At 41.7% G+C, this 23,543-nt stretch overlaps 1 protein-coding gene across 3 annotated transcripts in view; it reads right to left on the reverse strand.

Moving 5' to 3' along the window:
* Positions 1–23,543, reverse strand: part of FIG4 (FIG4 phosphoinositide 5-phosphatase) — a 172,215-nt gene that overhangs the window by 66,391 nt on the left and 82,281 nt on the right. For all 3 annotated transcript variants that reach the window (XM_019967222.2, XM_019967223.2, XM_070795986.1), the window contains 6 exons: positions 23,303–23,436; positions 21,915–22,031; positions 19,907–19,952; positions 18,771–18,919; positions 17,623–17,789; positions 6,136–6,274 (listed from right to left, as the gene is read on the reverse strand). In XM_019967222.2, coding sequence (XP_019822781.2) covers positions 6,136–6,274; positions 17,623–17,789; positions 18,771–18,919; positions 19,907–19,952; positions 21,915–22,031; positions 23,303–23,436 — 752 coding nt within the window. The remainder of the gene's footprint in view (positions 1–6,135; positions 6,275–17,622; positions 17,790–18,770; positions 18,920–19,906; positions 19,953–21,914; positions 22,032–23,302; positions 23,437–23,543) is intronic.

Genomic DNA, 23,543 nt, shown 5'->3' on the forward strand with positions numbered 1-23,543 from the left:
AACTGATATATGTGAACAAGACAGAGACGTGGGCAGGATGATAGGACAGTCAAGTGTTGACAGCATGGTTAGTTACAGCTGTTGAAATGATTCCAATCAAAAATCACGTAACAGTGTCAAGGTAGAGGGAGTTGTTGGGTGGTAGCCCACAGGGCTCTGCTATCCTATTCTGTTTAAGGACTCACCCTATTTCATCAAGGACTTACATTAGGATCAAGATAGCCAACTGATTAATTCTGAAGAAGCTACAAAGCTAGAGGAAATAGCTAATAAATAGGATACGTGTTTACGTATTTTTTCTGGAAGCAGGCAAAGCATATACAGGCAAGAAAAGATGGCAGAGATAAGGCATGGCAATAGGGCATGTTAAAAAGACGGGAATTCCAGTGGATAGAAGCCCAGAGAATTAACATTACGATAGCATTGCTGCAAACAGTCAATGTAACTTTGTACTTCATGATAAAAAAACAGATTACCCAGGACAAGGGGAATGATGGCACCAATGGTCCCACAACACTTGGCACAAATTAAACCAGAGTTGGACTACTGTTGGACCCAGGTTTGAATTCCAGTTTAAAAAGAGCACTGATATAAACTGGAATACAGAAGAAAGCCTTCTGAACGCTAAACAGACTTAAAACCACAGTACAGGAGAAACAGTTAAGAAAGTGGAGCTATTTAACCTGGAGAAGAAGAACTTTGAGAATGTGTGAACCTGTCTTCAAATATTTAAAAGACCATCAAGTGAATGAGAAAACTGTGTTCTTAAGGTCTCAGGGGATTAAACTAAGATTAGTAGGTAAAGTTACAGACAAACGGATCTCAGCATGATATGAGAAAGAATAATGTGAGTAAACTGTCCAAAAACGACTACCTCTCAATCTGACAGGTGCTGGTTGACAAACCGACGCCAGCCAAGCACAGTACAGCTGAGCCCCACCTGGGAAGATACAGGGGGAACTCATACATCAGACAGAAAATAGTGCCAGGAAACCTCCCAACTCTGAGTCAAAGAGACAATGTATAATGCCTAAAAATACCCTGGTGACTTTATTAACACTGATTCCAAAATGGCATCTGAGATGATATATGACATATTAACCTATTTCAGACTTCCCTGGTGGCCCAGATGGTAAAGCATCTGAATACAATGCGGGAGACCCAGGTTCGATCCCTGGGTTGGGAGGATCCTCTGGAGAAGGAAATGGCAACCCACCCCAGTACTATTCAGAACAAAGCTTCAATCAGCAGTTTGAACAGATTCATAAATGTGGGATTTTGAGTCACAAAAGTAGTTATCTCGAGAGAACTGGTTTGGATGAATTCTGGGCAAAGCTAGTTTATCCCCCCTTCCCTTATCATTTTATAAAAATACTATTTCAGAATAAGTCATTGGTAAACAGTGTAAAATACAGATGGTCACAAAGTTTGGAAACACAGACAAATACATAATAAAATGTTCACTAATAGTATGTTATAAAATAGATCTTAATCATCCAAATAAGCATGATGGTATGGTCACTCACCTAGAGCCAGACATCACAGCATGTGAAGTCAAGTGGGCCTTAGGAAGCATTACTATGGACAAAGCTAGTAGAGGTGATGGAATTCCAGCTGAGTTATATCAAATCCTAAAAGATGATGCTGTTAAAGTGCTACACTCAACATGCCAGCAAATATGGAAGACTAAGCAATGGCCACAGGACTGGAAAAGGTAAGTTTTCATTTCTAATCTCAATGAAGGGTAATGCCAGAGAATGTTCAAATTACTGTATAACTGCACTCATTTCACATGCTAACAAGGTAATGTTCAAAATCCTTCAAGCTAGGCTTCAATAGTACATGAACCAAGAACTTCCAGACGTACAAGCTGGATTTAGAAAAGGCTGAGGAACCAGAGATCAAATTGCAAACATCTGTGGGATCATAGAAAAAGCAAGAGAATTCCAGAAAAACATCTACTTCTGCTTTGACTGTGTGGATGACAACAAACTGTGGAAAATTCTTAAAGAGGTGGGAAAACCAAACCACCTTACCTACCTCCTGAGAAACCTGTGTGCAGGTCAAGAGGCAACAGTTAGAATGGGATATGGAACAATGAACTGGTTCAAAATTGGGAAAGGAGTTCATCAAGGCTGTATATTGTCACACTGCTCATTTAACCTGTATACAGAGTACACCATGTGAAATGCTGGACTGGATGAATCACAAGCTGCAATCAAGATTTCTGGGAGAAGTATCAACAACCTCAGATATGCAGATGATACCACCCTAATGGCAGAAAGTGAAGAGGAACTAAAGAGCCTCTTGATGAAGGAGAAAGAGGAGAGTGAAAAAGCTAGCTTAAAACTCAACATTCAAAAAACTAAGATCAAGGCATCTGGTCCCACCCCATCACTTCATGGCAAATAGATGGGGAGAAAATGGAAATAGTGGCAGAGTTTATTTTCCTGAGCTCCAAAATCACTGCAAACAGTGACTGTAGCCGTGAAATTAAAAGATGCTTGCTCCTTGGAAGAACGCTATGACAAACCCAGTCAGCACATTAAAAAGCAGAGACATCACCTTGCCGACTAAAGTCTGTATTGTCAAAGCTTTGTTTTTCTTTCTTTCCAGTAGTCATGTACAGATGTGAGAACTGGACCATAAAGAAGGCTGAGCACTGAAGAATTGATGCTTTTGAACTGTGGTGCTGGAGAAGGTTCTTGAGAGTCCCTTGGACAGCAAAGAGATTAAACCAGCCAAACCTAAAGGCATTCAACCCTGAATATTCATTGGAAGGACTGATACTGAAGCTCTAATACCTTGGCCACCTGATGCAGAGAGCCAACTCATTGGAAAAGACTGATTCTAGGAAAGATTGAGGGCAGAAAGAGAAGGAACAACGGAGGATGAGATGGTTGAATGGCATCACTGACTCAATGGACATGAATTTGAGTAAACTGGGAGACAGTGAAGGGCAAGAAGCCTGGCGTGCTGCAGTCCATGGGATCACAAAGAGCTGCACATGATTTAGGGAATGAACAACAAAAAATAAGTGATAAAATAATATTATCTAAGTTTCCAGACTTAATGGTCATTCGGATAAAGCATCGGCCTGCCATGCGGGAGATTCGGGTTTGATCCCTGGGTTGGGAAGATCCCCTGGAGAAGGAAATGGCAACCCATTCCACTATTCTTGCCTGTAGAATCCCATGGATAGAGCAGCCTGGCAGGCTACAGTCCACGGGGTCGCAAAGAGTCAGACACGACTGAGTGGGTTCACTTCACTCACAACTAAGGAATGCAGTCGTTTTAAAGAACAATAACAATACTAGTATCTGTTGGACTACTATGTACTAAGGATTTATATGATCTCATCTGATTCTCAGAAAAACCTACAGGTCAGACACTATCACTATCTCTATTTTACTAATGTGGAAACTGAGAATTGGACCGGTTACATGTCTTGCTTCGGGTCACACAGGTATTAACTGCAGGCAGTCCCTCCAGAGCTTGGCTGCTCCCAGACTGCGTGGATCATGTGTCAGACCCAGTAGGAAGTACTTCCCATTCATATTTTATTTAATCCTTAAAGTGACCTGTGAGGTGTGTGTAGTCATTTCCTTTCTATAGTTGGGAAAACAAGATTTCCAGAGGTTTAGAAACAGGTCTAAGGTCACACACCTGCAGAAAATCCAACTCAGCTCTACCCTAGCATCCATGCTCCAGTCTGGTTGTAGCCTCTGGCTATTTCTTCTGAGAATCAGCATATGGATTTAACCCTCATCAAAATAACTAGTATCGGTGGGTGACTAGAAAGGCCAAAATAAAGTACTGAAATTTATCCTACAGTCTTTATTAGTATCAGTTGTTGATGCCAAAAATCAATTTTTGGAATTTTCACATTCTAGAGAAAAACAAAACAAGGAGACCAAGTCAACTGTGAGAGCCACAGTACCTACTTTGATAAAAGTTTATTCTCAGTGGGAGGTGTTTAGTGTATTCACTTACTGTGCTGTCTAATCGGCTACATAACCTCAGTCAAGACACATTTTCTCTGCAACTCAGTTTCCTTTTTTTAATTTTAAAAATGGGAATGTAACATCAGCTTCCTTTTATTTCCACAAATAAGCACCAACACTGCCTGCCTCAGTTATGTAACTCTAGGTTTAACTTATGCTTGTAATTTACTAGCTAATTTCAGCAACAGAAAATTGAGTTTTGCTTGTTCTCCAAGTTGTATCTTAATAGCTTCAATACTTTAAGGTAATATAAAGTTTCAGAAAATCAACCATATTTACCCATAGTCAATTGCATCAACAAAGCTAAATATAGGCATTTATGTTTATCTCTCATCAAATAAACATAATTAGCTCCAGATTTTTTTGTCAGCAAAAATTCATGGCAATCATTTATTAATATAGTGGAAAAATCAGCACTGCTTCATTTATAGGGAAAGTAAGGTCAAGCATTAAGCTGGTTATTCCAAGAAAATACACTTAAAAGAACAAAGCTGAGAAACATATAAACTCTGACATTTTCTTAATATTCGAAATGTTCCTGAAGTAATAGAGAATTTGGCAACATCTATAACATTAGCACTTGCTAATTCACCAGTTGCTTGTGGTCTGTCCACACAGTTAGCACAGACCAGCAATGAACCCTGTAGTGTTTGCGAGGCACTGTTGCACAAAATGAGGGCTAGATCACACGGATGCTGTGAGAGGAGAGCCTTAGGAGCAGACCTGACATCACAGGGCTCTGAGCAGAAGGGACCAGGCTCAAGTCTCATATGTGAAAAATGTTGCCCATTATTAGAACATGACTCTTCAATTAACAGTGCTAAAGAGTCCTCTCATTAAACCCTTACAATGACTCTGTAATGTGTGTCCTGTCATTTACATTGTGCAGAGGAAGGAAATGAGACTTAGAGAAGTTAAATAACTAGTCCAAGGTCACACGGCTACAGAGACGCCAACTCAAGTCCCCTGACCCTGCAGCCTGTGCTACACAGAGAGTCTTGTCCTATCCTCAGGAGATAGTTCATTCATTTGGGGACTGCTGCTGCTGCTAAGTCACTTCAGTCGTGTCCGACTCTGTGCGACCCCATAGATGGCAGCCTACCAGGCTCCCCTGTCCCTGGGATTCTCCAGGCAAGAACACTGGAGTGGGTTGCCATTTCCTCCTCCAATGCATGACAGTGAAAAGTAAAAGTGAAGTCGCTCAGTCATGTCTGACTCTTCATGACCCCATGGACTGCAGCCCACCAGGCTCCTCCATCCACGGGATTTTCCATGCAAGAGTACTGGAGTGGGGTGCCATTGGCTTCTCCGTATTTGGGGACAACTGCTACCAATTTAACTGTCATCATAATAGCCCATACAGCAAATGACTCAAGAAAGCCCAGATTGAGCAACAGGGCTGGTGGGAGTGGCGCCTGCCACGAGCACCATGGCTCTAGCTTCCTGTCCTCCCCAGTGTCACCAAGAGTTCCCTGTGCTTCCTGGAGGAAAGAACATTGGAATTCCAAAGTGAGGCTGCCTAGACACCACACTTAAAAACCAAAGACGATTCCTTACATGTTAAGAGTTCTTTATCACCCCACATTTGTAGGAAGCACTCAAAAGTTATGTTACTGGTTTGCTCCAGTGGAGCTTCAACTTAACAGTTCAATGATGAAGCTCTGAAACTTTGTATCTTATGAAAATGCAAAACAACTGTATTTGTTAATGACAATTTCCCAATGTTGAGGCTGAAACTCCAATACTTTAGCCACCTGATGTGAAGAGCTGACTCATTTGAAGAGACCCTGATGCAGGGAAAGATTGAGGGCAGGAGGAAAAGGGGACAACGGAGGATGAGATGGTTGGATGGCATCACTGACTCAATGGACATGAGTTTGGGTATGCTCCCGGAGTTGGTGATGGACAGGGAGGCCTGGCGTGCTGCGGTTCACGGGGTCGCAAAGAGTCTGACACGACTGAGCGACTGAACTGAACTATCAGGACATCAACAATACTAAATTCCTCCTGGCAAACATGTAGCAAGGCTGACTACTTTAGCCTATATTATCATTTCTCAAAAAGAAAGTTCTCTCATATTCAAAATAATATCAAAGCTGAGTTTAACACAGTAGACCAGGAAGAAAAATACCTTCTTCTTGTTGGTAAAAGTCTCATGGTATTTTTGTGATGCAAATAAAAATCTGTCGGGAGTTCCCAGAGATGAGGTTTCCCTTCAGTGGGATGGAAAACTCCCAGGAAGAGATTAATGGAATCTTGTCTGTCAGCATCTAAAAAGCAAAAATACATAATTCAGGAACTCTATTACTCATATAAACAACCCAGGGGAATGCTTTTTTAGGAGGATTAAGGGTACATCTGGAATGTCATAGAACACACCTCTGAAAATAAAAGCATTTATACTGTAAAAGTCATACACAACATCTAAAACACCCACCAAGATTTTGAAAATTAAAATCTTATTTCAAAATGTTTCCTTTTTACTCTATACGTCTCATAACATAGAGGATAGTGAATGTAAACTGCTTCTTGAATTTTGAGAGATTCTTAAAAAGTCTTTAAGAACTGCCCTAGTTACCTTAGTGATTGCATTTTTAGAATAAAAACATTCTCACCATTTGTGAGTTTACCTGAAACAAAGAACATCTTCACTTTATGGCAAAGACAGAAGAGAAGTCAGACAAATAAAGCGGCCCAATTCCTACCCATATTCTGTGGCACATCCTTGAACAAGTCAGTTTCCAAGTTTCTGCTTTTAATCCATGAAAAGATACTCCATTTCTTTAGCAGAGACAACCTTTACAACATTTGGTTTCCCCTACAGCTGTGTTTGATAAAGAAGGCAGAGTGTGCACACGGAAAACAGCGTCACTCTAACCATTCAACCTCTCCAAAAGTACTTTTTCAAAACAGACTACAAACTAGTAAAACTAATACAATTATGTAAAGTTTAAAAATAAAATAAAATTTAAAAAAAATAAAACTCCCCCCCCCAAAAAAAATAAAATAAAATAAAAAACAAACTAGTAAAACTGACCACACACACACACACACACGCTGTCTCTCCTCTTCTTTTTCTCAATTGTATTTTTGGTAAAAACGATAAGCACTGAAGTGGTCTCATGAGCCATCCTTCCTGTCCTGCACAGCCCCCTCCCAAGCATCCTTCATTCTTTCCATTCTGGTCTCGGAGCCCTTGTATATTCAAGTTAGGGACAGACATCCACAATATAAATAATAATCTCTTTCTGAAATTGAGCACAGAACCAAAAAGCCAACAGAAATGACTGCTTTTGAAACAGGATATCATCATCATAAAATCAATTTCCTTCCAACAGCTATAGTGAACACAGAAAAATCTGAAATTAGCAACACTGTTCTCATTGGGCTATTTGGTCATTTTGGCAGAAGCAATAAATGAAATCTGGTACATTAAACATGGGTTCCAGTTATATATTTTGACAGGCAGCATTCCATTAAAACAACGCTCACCTTTTATGCTACAAGTAATATATGAAAGGGATGTGTTTATATGATGAGTATACTTGGAGCCTTTTTTCCATTTGTTGAGAGAAAACATCAAGTATTAAATGATGAAGGCATTACCACCCCAATTTGCACCCTCTTAACACAATATGAAAGTAAACATACTGCTTTTATAGTAATTATATTCTTTATGATTCTTGGGTAGCCTTAATGGCACTTAATAACTCACACTATGCAGTACCTCAAAATATCTTAATTCTATCTAAAGAAGCTTTCCATTTTTCAGCCACATTTTCAAGGAGTTTCTTTTATCCCTAATTAAGACTAATTAGTAGTTCCTTTAATTTTTAGCAAGTATGATAAAATGTAAGATTGAGAAACCTAACCAAATAATAGATATGCCTTCAAAGGATCATAATGGAGACTTCTTGAATGTACTGCTGTTACATTAACTTACAATGTATCTATGGTATTTATGGTCACTTACTAAGCTTGGATTTCTTTGGAAGGAATGATGCTAAAGCTGAAACTCCAGTACTTTGGCCACCTCACGCGAAGAGTTGACTCATTGGAAAAGATTCTGATGCTGGGAGGGATTGGGGGCAGGAGGAGAAGGGGACGACAGAGGATGAGATGGCTGGATGGCATCACTGACTCGATGGACGTGAGTCTCAGTGAACTCCGGGAGTTGGTGATGGACAGGGAGGCCTGGTTTGCTGCGATTCATGGGGTCGCAAAGAGTCGGACACGACTGAGCAACTGAACTGAACTGAACTGAACTGAACTAAGCTTGGAATCTAAGGCTAGTCCTAATGAGCCTCAGGAACTTTTCCTGGCTACTTTTGACTGCAGATGAAGTTTTCGCCCTCTGGAAGACAGTAGTACTTTGGACCGAGACAAAAGCTTAAAATAGGTAGGTTCTCTGCAGTTGCAGATAACAAGAGGGCAAAATAACTACCTACTTTTATATTCAATTGTGCTTTAAAGGAAAAAGGAATATGCACCTTTCAAACTCCATCCAGATAGTTAATCACTAACACACTGTATTTCAATAGGTCAGGCTTGAAGATAACAGTTCTTTTTATTTTATTTATTTATTTATTTTTATTTTTTTTTAATCTGGCGCGGCGGCCCCGCCCTCCCTGGCCCCGCACGCAGGCCCGGTCCTGCTGCGGAGCATCTCGGGAAGTGTAGTCTAGGCGCCCAAAGCATCCTGGGAGTTGTAGTCAACAGTTCTTTTTAATTAGCCAAAAATGATTATTTGGAAACTAGAGTATTTGTTGACCTAATATTAAATTAAGTCCATGATAAAGTGGCCTCTGAAATCAGTAATGGAATGGGATGCTATTCGATAAACAGTACTATTTAACCAGGGTGAGGAGCAGACAGTGAACTTGGACCACTGCCTCCTACTGTATGTTGAAATAAATACCAACTAAATGTCAGAAGGACAAAGATCAACACCCTAATAGAAAAACATGCAATTTTTAAAAGAAACAAATAGATGGTAAACATTCAAAAACTCAACTTTACTAGTATTCAGTAAATGATGCAAACTGAGAACAATGCAAACCATTTTCTACTTATTAAGCTGGCAAATACTTTCCAAAATGGGCACTCCTATACTCTGCTGAGAGAGAACTGATTGCTACACCCTTTCGTTAAGGCTATCTGGCTATACATATACATATATGTCTTTAAAGATCCTGAAAATATGTATACTCTGACCTAATAAATATGGTGCTGAAATTTTCATAATATAAAAAACATTCAAAAAAGATGTTCGTTTAAAAGAAACATAAATGCACAATAAAAACAGGTAACCTCACTGTGGTGCTTCTAAAGGACAGACTGCCACAAGGTTACCAAAAATTAAGTTGTAAAAGAGTATTTAGGGTCATAAAGATTACTCAACATTATCTAAAAGGGAAAAAGCAGATATACATTACCTGTACAGTAACTAGAAGGATCATGTTCTGCTAAATATGAACAAGTTGCTACCTCTGAAAGGTGAGGATTATATGATTTATTTGTGAGTTATTTTATACTTTTTATAATTAGCATATATTACCTTCATAACTACAAAAAAAAAAAAAAAAAACCACCATTCATTCATCCAAGAGCCTACTATGTCTGTCCCACACTAGGTATATGGTCTATACATAACTGATTCTGGCTTTCATGGGGCTTACATTCCACAGTGGGAAGCAAAAATAATTCTCAAGTAAATAAGGTACAGGGTACTTTCAGAGGATGTTAGTTCTTTGAAAAAATAAGAGTGACATGAGAGTAATGAGAGAGAAGAGGGACACTTAGGTCGGTGATCAGGGAAGCAGGTGGAGGCTGCACAGTGTCCGGAACAGCACGAAGGTGGAGGGGGGAGCAGGGGGCTGGAGGGCAGGGGGCAAAGAAAGAGCAGGACTGGGGACAGTGAGGCAGACCACACGCGGCCTCGAAGGTCATGGCAAAGAGTCCGATCTTAAATGCGATGAGAAGCCCTGGAAGGGATTTCAGAGTGGGGAGTGATATGATCTAACTCTCGAAAGGATCACTGTGGCTGCTGTGAAGAGCAAGAACAGAAGAGGGGAGGCCGAGGGAGGAATCAGGAGCCACGGCAGCTGTTCAGAGCCACCAGCTGTCTGAACCAGCCCGGCAACAGTGGGGAGGAAACACAGCAGAAGGATTGGGGATATGCTCTGGAGGTGGAGCCAACCAGGTTTGCTGAGAGGTGAGACCAGGGAAGATAAGGAGAATAAAGAAATTAAGGATGATTCCTAGGATTCTGAACGGAACAATGGAAGCAGAGGTGAAAAAAGAAAAAAAGTAGAGAAACAAGTTTGGGGCAGAGTCAGTACTCTTGCCTGGAAAATCCTATGGATGCAGGAGCCTGGTAGGCTGCAGTCCATGGGGTCGCTAAGAGTCGGACACGACTGAGCGATTTCACTTTGACTTTTCACTTTCATGCACTGGAGAAGGAAATGGCAACCCACTCCAGTATTCTTGCCTGGAGAATCCCAGGGATGGGGGAGCCTGGTGGGCTGCCGTCTATGGGGTCGCACAGAGTCAGACACGACTGAAGCGACTTAGCAGCAGCAGCAGCAGCAGCAGCAAGTCATTTCCTGCTGGAAATGATTAGTTTGAGATTCTTCTCAGATATCCGTGGTAGGGAGAAACTTGGCCTCATGACCTTCCCTCCATAGTTTCTCATGAACATTTCATCTTAGATGGCAAAAGCGACTTTGTAGATGTAACTGAAATGACTAATCAATGACATCAACGTAGGAAAATTATCGTGTCTTACCTGGATCGGCCACTGGAATCATAAGAATCCTTTAAGAAGAGGAAAGCAGACAGATTTTAGGCACAAGGGTTGATGCACCATTGCTGGCTTTGAAGATGGAGTGGACCACAAGCCAAGGAAGGTAAGCAGCATCTCAAACCCGAGAATGAGCCCCAGCCAACAGCACACGGGGACAGCAGTCCAAGAACCACCTCGAGTTCTGCCAGCAACCTGAATGAGCCCAGAGGCCTCCAGATCAGAGCCCACATTCTGACTTCATTGCTCTCATTTGAACTGCAGCCAGGTGAGAGCCTAAGCAGAGAACACAGGTGAGTAATGCTATTCCCAGACTTCTGAACCACAAACACTGGGACATAATAAACGGGTGTTGTTTTAAGCCACTGAGTCTGTGATAATTGGTTATGGCACCTGTAGAAAACTAACACAATATTCAGAAGGAAATGCCTGCAAGGTAGGCATTTAGTTAAGTCTGGAGTCAGGGAAGAGATATATATTTGAGTGTCAAACATATGGTATTTAAAAGCTGGGTGAGATGCCCCTAAGGTAAAAGTGTAGAAAGAGAAGAGGAGAGTTTAGAAATAGGGTAGAAGTCACCAGCGGGACTGAGAGAGACAGCACAGAGGTGAGTTTCAAGAAAGAGTGCTCCATTGTGATACAAGCTGCCAAACAGCTGAGCAAGATGAACACAGAAAAGGAGCCCTTGGTTTGGCAGTGGGAGATTGGGGTGATTGTGATAAGCACGGGTTTGGGGGCATGACAGGGCAAAGGCTCAGTGAAGCAGGTGGAGAGAACAGGATATGAGAGAGGGAACAGGTGTGCAGATAACGCTTCCAAGAGGTTTTGCTTCAGGAGAGCAGAGCTTTTGTTAGCAGTGGGTGTGGTTAAGAACAGAAGGAAAGATTAGATGGAAAACACAAGGTGTGCCTCCATGCTCATGGAAATGAGGCCGCAGAGAGGGGAAACTGACCGCATACGGCAGTGAGCATGTAAGGACAGGGGTTCAGTCCCTGGGTCCGGAAGACCCCCGGGAGAAGGCAATGGCAACCCACTCCAGTATTCTTGCCTGGGAAATCTCATGGACAGAGGAGCCTGGCGGGCTACAGTCCACGGGGTCACAGAGCTGGACATGACTGAGCAACTAAACAACACACACACACACACACACACACACACACACATATATCTATATATACGTGTGTATATGTATGTATATACAGCTGTTCTATTATTAACTGTGCAGGTATCTTATATTTTTTTCCTTAAAATAGGATTTCAATTCAATAAGCTTCAGAAAAAAATATTCAGGTTTACCTACATATAAATATAAAAGAAAATTAGAACTTGACAAGGAATTACAATTATAAACTTCTTCCTAACGTCCAAAGAGAATACCTAGGTACTTGTTCTTCTCTTATTGACGTCCTACAACTGCTTCTGTAGCCAGTTATGGGAGAAACCAAAGGACATTTCTCAGAAAGAAAAGAAACCCCAGAACATGGTAATAGTATGTGAAAACTCAAAACAGTTTTTAAAATGAACCTGAAAGGGAGTCAGGTGGGTTACCCACATAGTCTCCATCTGTCCATATGAACCAAGGATAAAATTCTTAACAACCTCATTTCAAGAACCTTCCTGTCTACCTCAGAGACATGACACGGAGAGACTGATTCACAAAGTTATCTTGAGTGCTTAAAGAAAAGGGTTCTATTAATATATTACCATTATATAATATCCATTGTAATTTTAAAATAAGTTGTACACCCCAATGGCACCATGCTTCTCAAAATACAGAAGTCTGTTTTAGCCATATTATTCATAAAATAATTCCTTTCATAATAGTTCCTCTTTCAGTTGTGCATAATTTTGCTTTACCTTTCCATCGTGTGCACGTTACTTATTTATGACCACCTTCTGTCTTTTAATTGTTCTCCTTTCATTTTTAATCATGCACAGCTACACATTCACTCTCTGTGCTCTAATCTTACTGAAAAACACATGACTTTGTCCTTAAGTGTCAATCAGTTCAGTTCAGTCACTCAGTTGTGTCCGACTCTTTGCGACCCCACGAATCGCAGCATACCAGGCGTCCCTGTCCATCACCAACTCCCGGAGTTCACTCAAACTCAAGTCCATCGAGTCGGTAATGCCCATACAGCCATCTCATCCTCTGTCGTCCCCTTCTCCTCCTGCCCCCAATCCCTCCCAGCATCAGAGTCTTTTCCAATGAGTCAACTCTTCGCATGAGGTGGCCAAAGTATTGGAGTTTCAGCTTTAGCATCAGTCCTTCCAATGAATACCCAGGACTGATCTCCTTTAGGATGGACTGGTTGTATCATAATGACTCCCAATTCAGGAACAACCCTGAACAGGAAGTTTTAAACCTTGTTCAACACATATCCAGAGGTATATGTACTTGTTGGCACATGACTTACATAGCTATTCAAGCTGAACTGTGTTCCCCACAAAAGGGATATTAAAAGTCTTAAGCCCCAGGACCTGTGAATATGACCCTATTTGCAAATCAAGTCTTTGCAGATGTAATCCTGTTAAGATACAGCCACACTGGAATGGGGCAGGCCCTGAATGCAGTATGACTGGTGTCTTCATAAGAAGAGACACACGCACACAGGGAGGAGAACACCACGGAGACACAACAGAGAGGAGAATGTCGTGTGACACCAGAGACAGAAATGAAAGCACCACAGTTTTAATTGCAAGCCAAGGATCAGCAGCAAACCATCAGAAGATAAGAAGCAAGTAAGGAACCTCCCCTGGAGCCTTCAGAGGGAACACAGCCCTGCTGACATTTGATTCCCAACTTAAAGCCTCCAAAGCTGTGAAACAGCACATTTCTGTTGTTTTAAGCCACCAAGCTTGTAGTGCTTTGTTACAGAAGTCCTAGAAAACCAGTACAATAATGAAGCATAGCCAGTGAGACTGCCTTTAGAGAGACTACCTTAAAACCATTCTAATTTACAAAAACAAGTGAAACCACGTGTTATTTTTAGTGTTTTTAGCTATTTATAATAATCATTTGCAATAATGTTGTAGCCACTTGGAATACATCAATACATAATATCTTTATTGGGAACTACAGCAGTAAGTGTAATAAAGGATGATGGGAATACTTCAATATTTTTGCTTTAGAAATCTAGAATTTAAACTTACGCCACTGACCTGAATTTCTAAATTTGACTTTCCTAACTCTTGATTTTTGTTCAGATTAATATACTTTGATTGTAAAGTTCCTAAATCCAGCTCAAGGAGTCATGCACACAGAGCAATATCCAAACACTCTAAAGGTCTATAGTGGCTTTGTGGTTTATGTTACACATTGAGCTCACCAGCTGTATAAAGGCCATAATTCTCAGTGAATTCGAAAGACATGATTTGAGCAGTCTAAGAGCATTCCTGATAAGCCACATGTTATTAGGCTGATATACTTAGCCCTGTTGATTTCTGAATTCAGGGAAAAGGGGAAGCTGGGGAGGGCATAGGTAATGAATTAACTCATGCATTTATTAATTCAGTCCATAAACAGTTTATGTGCCATGAGCAAGGCAGCAGGGACACCATAGTGAACCAGTAGTAAATAAGATGCTCATGAGCTCTTGGGTCTCACAGTGGGGGATACAGGGACACACAACCCAACTAATAGCACAGTCAAGGATTTAAGTGCAACTGTGCCAGGTGCTGCAAAGGTGCAGAATGCTCCAAGAACAAAAACAGGAGCACCTTCCTTGAGAAAGTAAAAGCAGAGTGAGCTCTCAAAAGCTCAGAAGACTGCAGTCTTATCTTCCAATGTTCCAAGGGGCACAGCAAGAGCCTCTGGCAGAGGAAGCCTAACCTAGTCAGGAAAGAGTGAGAAGGTCTGTGTGTCTGGAGAGCTGTGATGGGGGAAGGGGATGGCATGAATGGCAGAATGGCAAGGTAGGCGGGGCCAGACCACACAGGACCTCTAGGTCTCTCCCGCACGTCCCCCCACACCCACTCGGCTGCCAACCAGCTTCCAACCCCTCTGCAGTGTGGTAATGGGGATGGTCTCACTTGATCTCGACTCCAAAGTGACCCCCATGCTCCCCACTTCCTGCTGTTCATGCTTTAGTGTGATAGATAGCCTGTGTTGTGTAGTGAATTGTTTCTCTCTAAAAAGATATACTGAAGCCCTAAACCCCAATATCCATTAATGTAATCTTATTTGAAATTAGGGTCTTTTCAGACATAATCAAGTTATGTGTGCTCAGTTGCATTTGATTCTTTGTGACCCCATGGACTGTAGCCCAGTAGACTCCTCTGTCCATGGAATTTTCCAAGCAAAAATACTGGACTGGGTTGCTATTTCCTTCTCCAAAGGATCTTCCTGACCCAGGAATCAAACCCAGGTCTCCTGCATTTCCTGCATTGGCAGGTGGATTCTTTACCATTACGCCACCTGGGAAGCCCAAATCAAGTTAAGATAATGCCATACTGAATTAGGGTAGACCCTAATCCAATTAGGGCTTTGCAGGTGGCACTAGGGCCTGCCAATGCAGGACACGTAAGAGACACAGGTTTGATCCCTGGGTCAAGGATCCCCTGGAGAAGGAAATGGCAACCCATCCCAGTATTCTCGCCTGGAAAATCCCATGGACAGAGGAGGCTGGCGGGCTACACCCCATGTCGCAAAGAGTCGGACACAGCTGAAGTGACTGAGTGTGCACGCATGCTAACCCAGTATGACTGGTGTCCTTACAGGAAGAGGGAAACTTGACACAGACCTAGACACACAGAGGAAGACCATTCGACCGTGGAAGCAAGACAGCTGCAAGCCGAGGAACACTGAGGACTGCTGGCAAAATATCAGAAGCTGGGAAGAGGCATTCTCCTCTGTGGACTTCACAGTGAACTTGGTTGGCTCTGCTGACAACTTGACACTGAACTACCTCTGAACTGTGAGATAAGTTTCTGTTGTTTTACATCACCTAGTTCTTAGTATTTTGTTGCAGCAGCCTTAGGAAACTGTCACAGATTTTGCTCATGTGTGGGTGGGACCACAATTTGCTTCTGAGCAATAGTATATGGCAAAGTGATGGCATGACACCCCACGATTACATTATGTTATATAAGACTGTTTTGCCAGAAGACTCATTCTAGAGACCCTTTCCCATGCCAGTGATGAAGACGCAAGCTGCCATGATCTCTACAAGGAACAAGTCCACAAGGAACTGAATTCCCCCAACAAGCACATGAGCAGGGAAGCAGACCCTCCCCGAATCAGGCCTCCAGATGAGACCACATCTGACTGACATCTCCACTACAGCTTGGTGAGACCCTCTGCAGAGGACCTGGCTAAACTGGGCCTGGAATTCTGACCCACAGAAATCGTGAGATATGAATATATGTTGCTTTAAGCTCTCAATTTTTCAGTAATTTGTTAGATAGCACAGGAAATGAATATGCCTGCACAGAAGTATAGCAAACCGCCTTTGCATTCTCTCTGGGCACGGAAAAGGCTGAAGGCTGATTCTTTTGTGGATGGTTTCACGTACTCTCCTGAGGTTCCCAGCGCTGGAGACACCTGCAGTTCCCTTGGCATGAGCACAGGCTTCTCACATCAGGCATTTTCCTGCTACTCCTTCCTTGGGAAGCCAGTGATCAATCACCTCCTGGTTCCCGCTGCTATGGTCCCTCTGGCCAGGACCTAGGCCAATGCCATGCCAGCACCCTCCCCCACGGGGCCACCTCTGGTCACCTGGTAGGCCTACTGATCCTCTGGCCTCAGCAACTCTAGGAGGGGAGGCCATTCCCAACATGGCAGCCCGCTCCTCAGCCCGTCCCTCTGCTTCAGCTTTGCTACACAGCTGCCCGAAGCCAACAACTCCACGGGGTCCCTCCATTAAGCCTGCCCAGAATCCAGTTCTCTCCAGGCTGGAGGTAAAGGAGCAGGGGCTGGGGACAGTCACGGCGTAGCAAAAATTCAAAGAATCTCTTTGCTGATTCCTCTTCTCTACATTTTGTAAACGATTTTGTCTTTAATCTAGTTTAAGAGTCCAAGACTCACAAAATCAACTTGAGCTCTTCCTTTAAAAATTCTGTGCACGGGACCTGTCTCACAGTCACTTTGGTGGGTGACATCAGAATGGAGGCAGAAAAAGTGCCCTTTTAACCACCTGTTGCTGTTAGTACTCCCAAGTCATAAAACGAGAAAAGACTAAAATTTAGTGCTAATGTTACTTCTCATTTCTAGCTGACATTTAAAAGATACAGTGATATTCACATTCTTAGACAACTGTTAAAATGATGAACTCTATTTAAAAATAATTACTCAATACTCTTAAATTGATTTATGTATTTCCAGGGCTTCCCTGGTGGCTGAGCTGGTAAAGAATTTGCGTGCAATTCAGGAGACCTGGATTCGATCCCTGGGTTGGGAAGATCCCGTGGAGAAGGAAAAGGCTACCCACTCCAGTATTCTGGCCTAGAGAATTCCATGGGCTGTATGGTCCGTGGGGTCACAAAGCATCGGACACGACAGAGTGACTTTCACTTTCACTTTCATTACAAGCAGAAACTAGGAATGAGGCAGAAGCCAAGGAATCACAGTACTGTGAAGTATACAAAAGCTCCAGTTATGGGTGGCTAAAGTGCCCTACTTAAAATACAAAGTTTATTCATTCATCTACTGCATATTTACTGAGCACCTCCTAAGCGACAGATTCTGTTTTATTTAAACTTTTAAAAAATATTTAACTTTGATATTACTTTTCCAGTTAGCTTTAAAAACAAGGATATGTAAAAGAGAAAAATGTGCATCAGGATAAGTCTCAGAAATGCATATAACTCCAGAATTACCTGAAAAAGCATTGCTGTAATATCGAGATAGGGTCTGCATGATGTCTTTTGAGTGCTGGGTCCACGGTGCTATCTTTCTGTAGGTTTTCACACGATGAACAAGTTGGGAACCACCATACTGAAGGGACAGGGTATCGCCATGGTCTTCATAGAGTTCCTCAAACAACCTAAGAAGTCCAAGTAAAACACACAAACACTAAAGAATTTCATCCAAAGTATTATATACCTTTATTCACTTAGCTACAGATTCAAAACACGTCTTTTCCTACATGAATTCCTCTGAGCCTTTCTTTTCAAGTAGACTCTTCAACATCTTGGAAGATAAATGCATACACAAAATGTATTACATTTTCGAGTAATAGTCCAATAAACAACAAAATCACAGAAAACTCTAAGGGGAAAAAAAAAAAAGCAGGGGGACCAAAAAGCATAATCCACCCAAGCCTAGACTACTCTCTTAAAAGACTCCTAACTTTCTGCAGCCTGCCAGCTCAATTTACCTCCCATGCCAGAATTTTCTGTTCTCTCTGAATTGCCTTTGGAAGAAAGGACAAGCTCTTGTCACATCAAACCATATTCTTTCCTAGAAATATATGTTTGAAACTTCTGTTTCTTCAAGTGCCTGTTAAGGTTTTTTAATGCAGTGATGGCTGAGATCTGGCCATTTGTAAGCTGAGCACTCTTTTGGACAGAGCCTTTATGACTATCTCAGAGGACTGATAATAGCGATCACTGCATTTCAAGAAACAGTACTTCATGCCTGTCATGGACCCAGTGGGCAGTGAAATAACAGTATTTCTTCAATCTTTTATCTATCTGACCTGTTTAATTCAAAATATACGAAGGCATATTACTTTTTTTCCTAACACAGCCTGAGATTTTTTTTTTTCCAAAGAAACTCACTAGTTTGGATTTATCTAAAGTACACAGCATTTTTTGATAATTAACACAAATAGGAAAACAAAACCATGGCAACAACACATAGGGCTTTAATAGAAATAGATGTTACCAAATTTAAATTACGTCTTTTAACAACATAATTTTTGAGAAGCCAAAAGGGGAAATGAGTTCATAAAAGTCCTTTATGATTAATCAAGTTTGCTTTCTGTCATTACCAGCATTTGAAAGGCAAAAAAAATAAGGCTTACCTAACTGCATCTGTATCAAATTGTAGATTGGGTTTGTCAATTAAGCCCAAGGAGTACAGTTGATAAGCCAGAGCACATTTCCCCACCATAAACTGTGCTGTGTTGGTGCGATCCAAACAGTCCACACAGTTGGTTCGAAGAACACCAGTCTAAAGAGAAACACCTTAAACGGTCAATCATTATTCAGTCACCAGAACTACTTCCAGCCTACGCAAGATTTCTTTAAGAAGACAAGCTGCAAGTAGGGTGTTATTCCTGAGCAAATAATGAAGCATTTTTTTTCACTATAAAAGGTTATATTTGGTAGTCACAATATTGCTCCAATAGCATCATTATACCTTCTAGTCTATATTTGAATTTTTCTTTAGTTTAACAAGATAAAACAAACAGCTAACATTTTCCACCTGTGCCAATTAGTTAAATATGTGCTTTTCCTCCTGGTCTGTCTCCTTTACTGTACAAACCAAACCATTTAGTGGCTGAGGCAGTTTCATTCTTAAAGCATAATTAATAGATATAGTGATTATCTGGCTCATTTTCCAAAGTCCTTCTAATTTGTTCTTTACACATTTCTGTTTGTTTCTATTTCCAATAATTTTATATTATATGAAAAAAGTCTATGAAAGTGAAAGTTGCTCAGTGTGTCTGACTCTTTGTGACCCCATGGACTATACAGTCCATGGAATTCTCCAGGCCAGAACACTGGAATGGGTAGCCTTTCCCTTCTCCAGGGGATCTTCCCAACCCAGAGATCAAACCCAGGTCTCCCACATTGCAGGAGGATTCTTTACTAGCCGAGCCACAAGGGAAGTCCAAGAATACTGGAGTGGGTAGCCTATCCCTTCTCCAGTGGGTCTTCTCAACCCAGGAATCGAACTGGGGTCTCCTGCGTTGCAGCAGACTCTTTACCAACTGAGCTATCTGGGAAGCCCCCCCGAAAATCTATGGGCCATTACTATTTAAGCTATACATCCTTTCCAAGAGTTAAACACTAGCTGTAAGGCATTAAAACTTGTTCTCAAATGATTAATAATGTTGCATTCAATAAGAAGTATCTCTCTCCATGGTTGCTTTCAGAAAACATCACACACAGTGGATACAAATTCTGTTCATTATTAACACAATGTCATCTATACCTGCAGGCGACCAGTGGGAATCACGCATCCTCCTAGTTCATTCCACCTGTGTTTAAAAATACATGCTTTAATTTTAAAATATTTAATAACATAATCTATATTCATATTTGGTACCAGCTCTTAATTAAGAATGAAAGTAATAGGGCTGAACGCCCCTGAACAATCCGTTGATTCAGTTTACTTTCTCAGGTAAGTGAATTTGCAAATAACAGAGATGGAATGCTACCCATGCTCCCCTCAAAGGGAGGCCAGGAAAGGAGCATCTTAACCTGCTCCAGCCCCGCACACTAGCATTTCGTCACCCACGTTCATCCAAAGTCTCTTGCTTTAAGCCCATTTCCTGTTCAGTCTCTACAGACATGAATAATTGCAGATCAACTTTATAATACAATCTACCAAGCCTGGTCCTTCTCCCCTTGATTTTAGGAGGTTCTACTTCCTCCAGCTTTTCTTCATGGAGCTTTGCTACAGTCCTTTCATTGTTTTTACAAACTTCTTTATTATTTTCCTTCCCACATGTTTTCTCCATGCCTTCGCCAACGAAGGCATGGGGAAATATTCTATTATAAGTACTATGTAATGACATTAATCTTTTAATTATTTAAAAGAAGGTGCAGTGCAGAAAAAGAGTTAACACAGCAGGCCTGACTGCTATGCTCAGAAAGGCCCGCTTACAAGGCTGCCCCCTGGCTGGTGCCGGGAACTTTAATTCCCACTATTCCCAGAACAGACAAGCATGGCTCACAGTGCTTAAGCTGTTTGTAGAAGCAACATGGTTTGCTGAACAGCCTTTCCTTCTGGGAGCCTGAAATTTTGGTAGCTGCCAGGCAGAGCTGCCTGTGGGACCACTTCCAGTAAAAACCCTGGCACCAAGTCTTCAATCATCTCCCCTGGTTGGCAACACTTCACATTCGCTGTCGCAAGTTGCCGGGGGAATTGAACATACTCTAGCAGGAGAGGACTCTGGAAGCGAGTCCCTCATTTCCTCTGGACTTTGTCCCATGTGCTTTCTCCCTCGGCTAATTTTGCTTTGTTTTGCTTGTTCATATTAAATCACAGCCAAGAGGACAACAATACACTACAACTCCTGCGTTCTCTTAGGAAATCACCAAGCCTGGGAGGAGTCCTGGGGACCCTGGTCACAAGTGCCCTGAAATTCAAACTATAACAGAAGATGTACACATTAGTAATTGGTTAGGTTTTTTTTTTCCTTGCTTTTTGCATGTTTTTTCTTTACCATTATAGTTAACTTTGTTAACTGAAAATAAAATGCTGGAAATACATAATATTGGTTCTTTCAAGATAAATTAAGCACAGATGCTTGATCTAAAGAAGCTCACAAAGTACTAATGAAGAAAGATTTGTGGGCAAATAACTATAATACAGTGATAAATTTCGTTAAAATGTTAGTATAGACTGGTCTGACTCTTTGGGACCCCATGGACTGTAGCCCACCAGGGTCCTCTGTCCACGGGATTTTACAGGCAAGAATACTGGAGTGGATTGCCGTTTCCTTCTCCGGGATATCTTCCTGACCCAGGGATCAAACCCGGGTCTCCTGCAAGCAGATTCTTTACTCTTTCAGCCACCAAGGAAGCCCCAATGAAGAAAGATCTGTGAGCAAATAACTAATACACTGACAAGTTTCATTAAAATGTTACTATAAATACTAATCTATAGACGGGTGCATATGAAAAAATTTTCCTGCTCCTATTTAATACTGAAACACAGAATTCATTACAGAAAGTTTTATTTTACAGAAATACTTTATGTAACATTTATTCTAAGAAGCAAGAGATTCTGTGGCTTCCATCTCAAGGTATGTAGCTGCCAAGAGAATCTCCCACCCTCATGAACGTTCATTCCACAGACAACGTGGGCAGGGTGTCGTCTCCCCAAAGGAATAGTCATCTATCTTCCAAGGAGTACAAACTGCTCATGTCTAGAATATTTTTTGTCTATAAGCGCTAACTTCTTGATATCTTAGGTTTTAAAACACCATACGTACTTTTCATCTGGCCGCAGAATGCTACAGTAAGAATCGGGGCGGTTTACAAAGAAGCCTGTTTTCTTCACCACACTTTCTGCAATCACGTTCAGGCGATCTAGAACATTACACAGCTTGCTGAGAGCAAGGAGGAAGAGTAAGAGAAGTGAGAATGGCCCGACTCTTAACATGCACCTATGTTTATACCCAAAGCCAAGGCTACAGTAATGGTACTTGGGAATGTAATTTTTTAAATCTCTGGTCTGTACTCAATAGGCTCATTGTAAGAATTAATTTCTAGAATGCAAGGTGTACTCAATAACTAGCAAGATTTGGCACAAGAAGGGCCTGTAACTCAATAGCAATTGTTGCCAAGCCTTAAACTTGGCACATGGCATCTCCCAGCAAGAGCTTTTTCCAAAGCCTTTCACTCCCCAAGAGTGGAGTCAGTGAAGTCAACACACAGTCATGAAATGTGAAGACAGCACAATGCTCAGTGCGGCTGTTTGGGAAGAAAACACTGGGAAATACATTACTATGAACGGCACCAACCAGTAACCAGGCTTATACTCTGGGAAAGTGTGTGTGTGTGTGTGTGTGTGCACGTGCATGTATCTAACTATGTAAGATGATTCAGAGAAAAGTACAATGAGTCAAGTGCAAAACAACACAGTGACATTAAGAAAATGAGAGAGAGACCTTGATGTGAACCTAGTGTTTGTAGGACGCCCAGAAAATGAGTCAAAGGACAATGCAAGGTTAATGAGAGCTCCTTGGAAGAGATGAGTTTTGAATCAGAACTTGACGGTAAGAGAGGTGGGAAAGCACCCTGGGGGGTAGGGAGGAGGAGTGGAGGGAGAGGAAATAATAGGAACAAAGGGTCCAGAATTGGACCTCAGCTGCTACACTGGAGACAGAACCTGCTGGATAGCTTTGCAGGAGCAGAATAGCCCTGGGAATAAAGAAGGAGTTATTACATTCTGGAACCAACCAGATGTTGGGGCTTTCACCTTACACCAAGGGGTCTGGATTTACTATAAACAGTCGGGAGTTAGTGCTGGTTCACCCACGAGTGAGAACATCTGAAAGTGGCATCTGAGAAAGGAATTAAACAGGGAGACAGAATGAAATAGAAAGAAAAGGTAAAACTAACACCTTTGAGGAAAAGCAGCTGAGGAGAGGTGTTCTGAAGTCACTAGGATACTTCAAAGAGAATTTGCAAATGGAAAAAATGGTGGGCAGAGAGTTTGATTAATTAATTTAAGCCCTCTAATTATACACCAGCAGTTAAACAGCCCATTAAGCAGAATCACAAAGGAAAATAAGAGTGACTTTACGGGGGAGGTCGCTTCCTGCTATTCTCCATCACAAGAGGAAAACCTAACCAGACAAGACGAGCATCTGCTCACCTTTTGGTGTACTTGGCCATGTCCCACGGAATATAAATAATCGTGTGCTCGGGAGGCAAAAACTGGTTGAGGTAGGTCACAGCAGCTACAAGCTCTTCGCTCAGAATTCTTTCATGCTTCCTTTTTTCTCGTTCCTTTTCCAAAAATTAAACATCGTCAGTGTTCAAACTGTCTTAAATTGGAGGAACAGACTTTAAACATAACTGCTACTAAGGCAAGACAAAAAGATGAAGTGCTAAAT

The sequence above is a fragment of the Bos indicus genome, chromosome 9, assembly GCF_029378745.1.
Source record: "Bos indicus isolate NIAB-ARS_2022 breed Sahiwal x Tharparkar chromosome 9, NIAB-ARS_B.indTharparkar_mat_pri_1.0, whole genome shotgun sequence".
NCBI lineage: Eukaryota > Metazoa > Chordata > Mammalia > Artiodactyla > Bovidae > Bos > Bos indicus.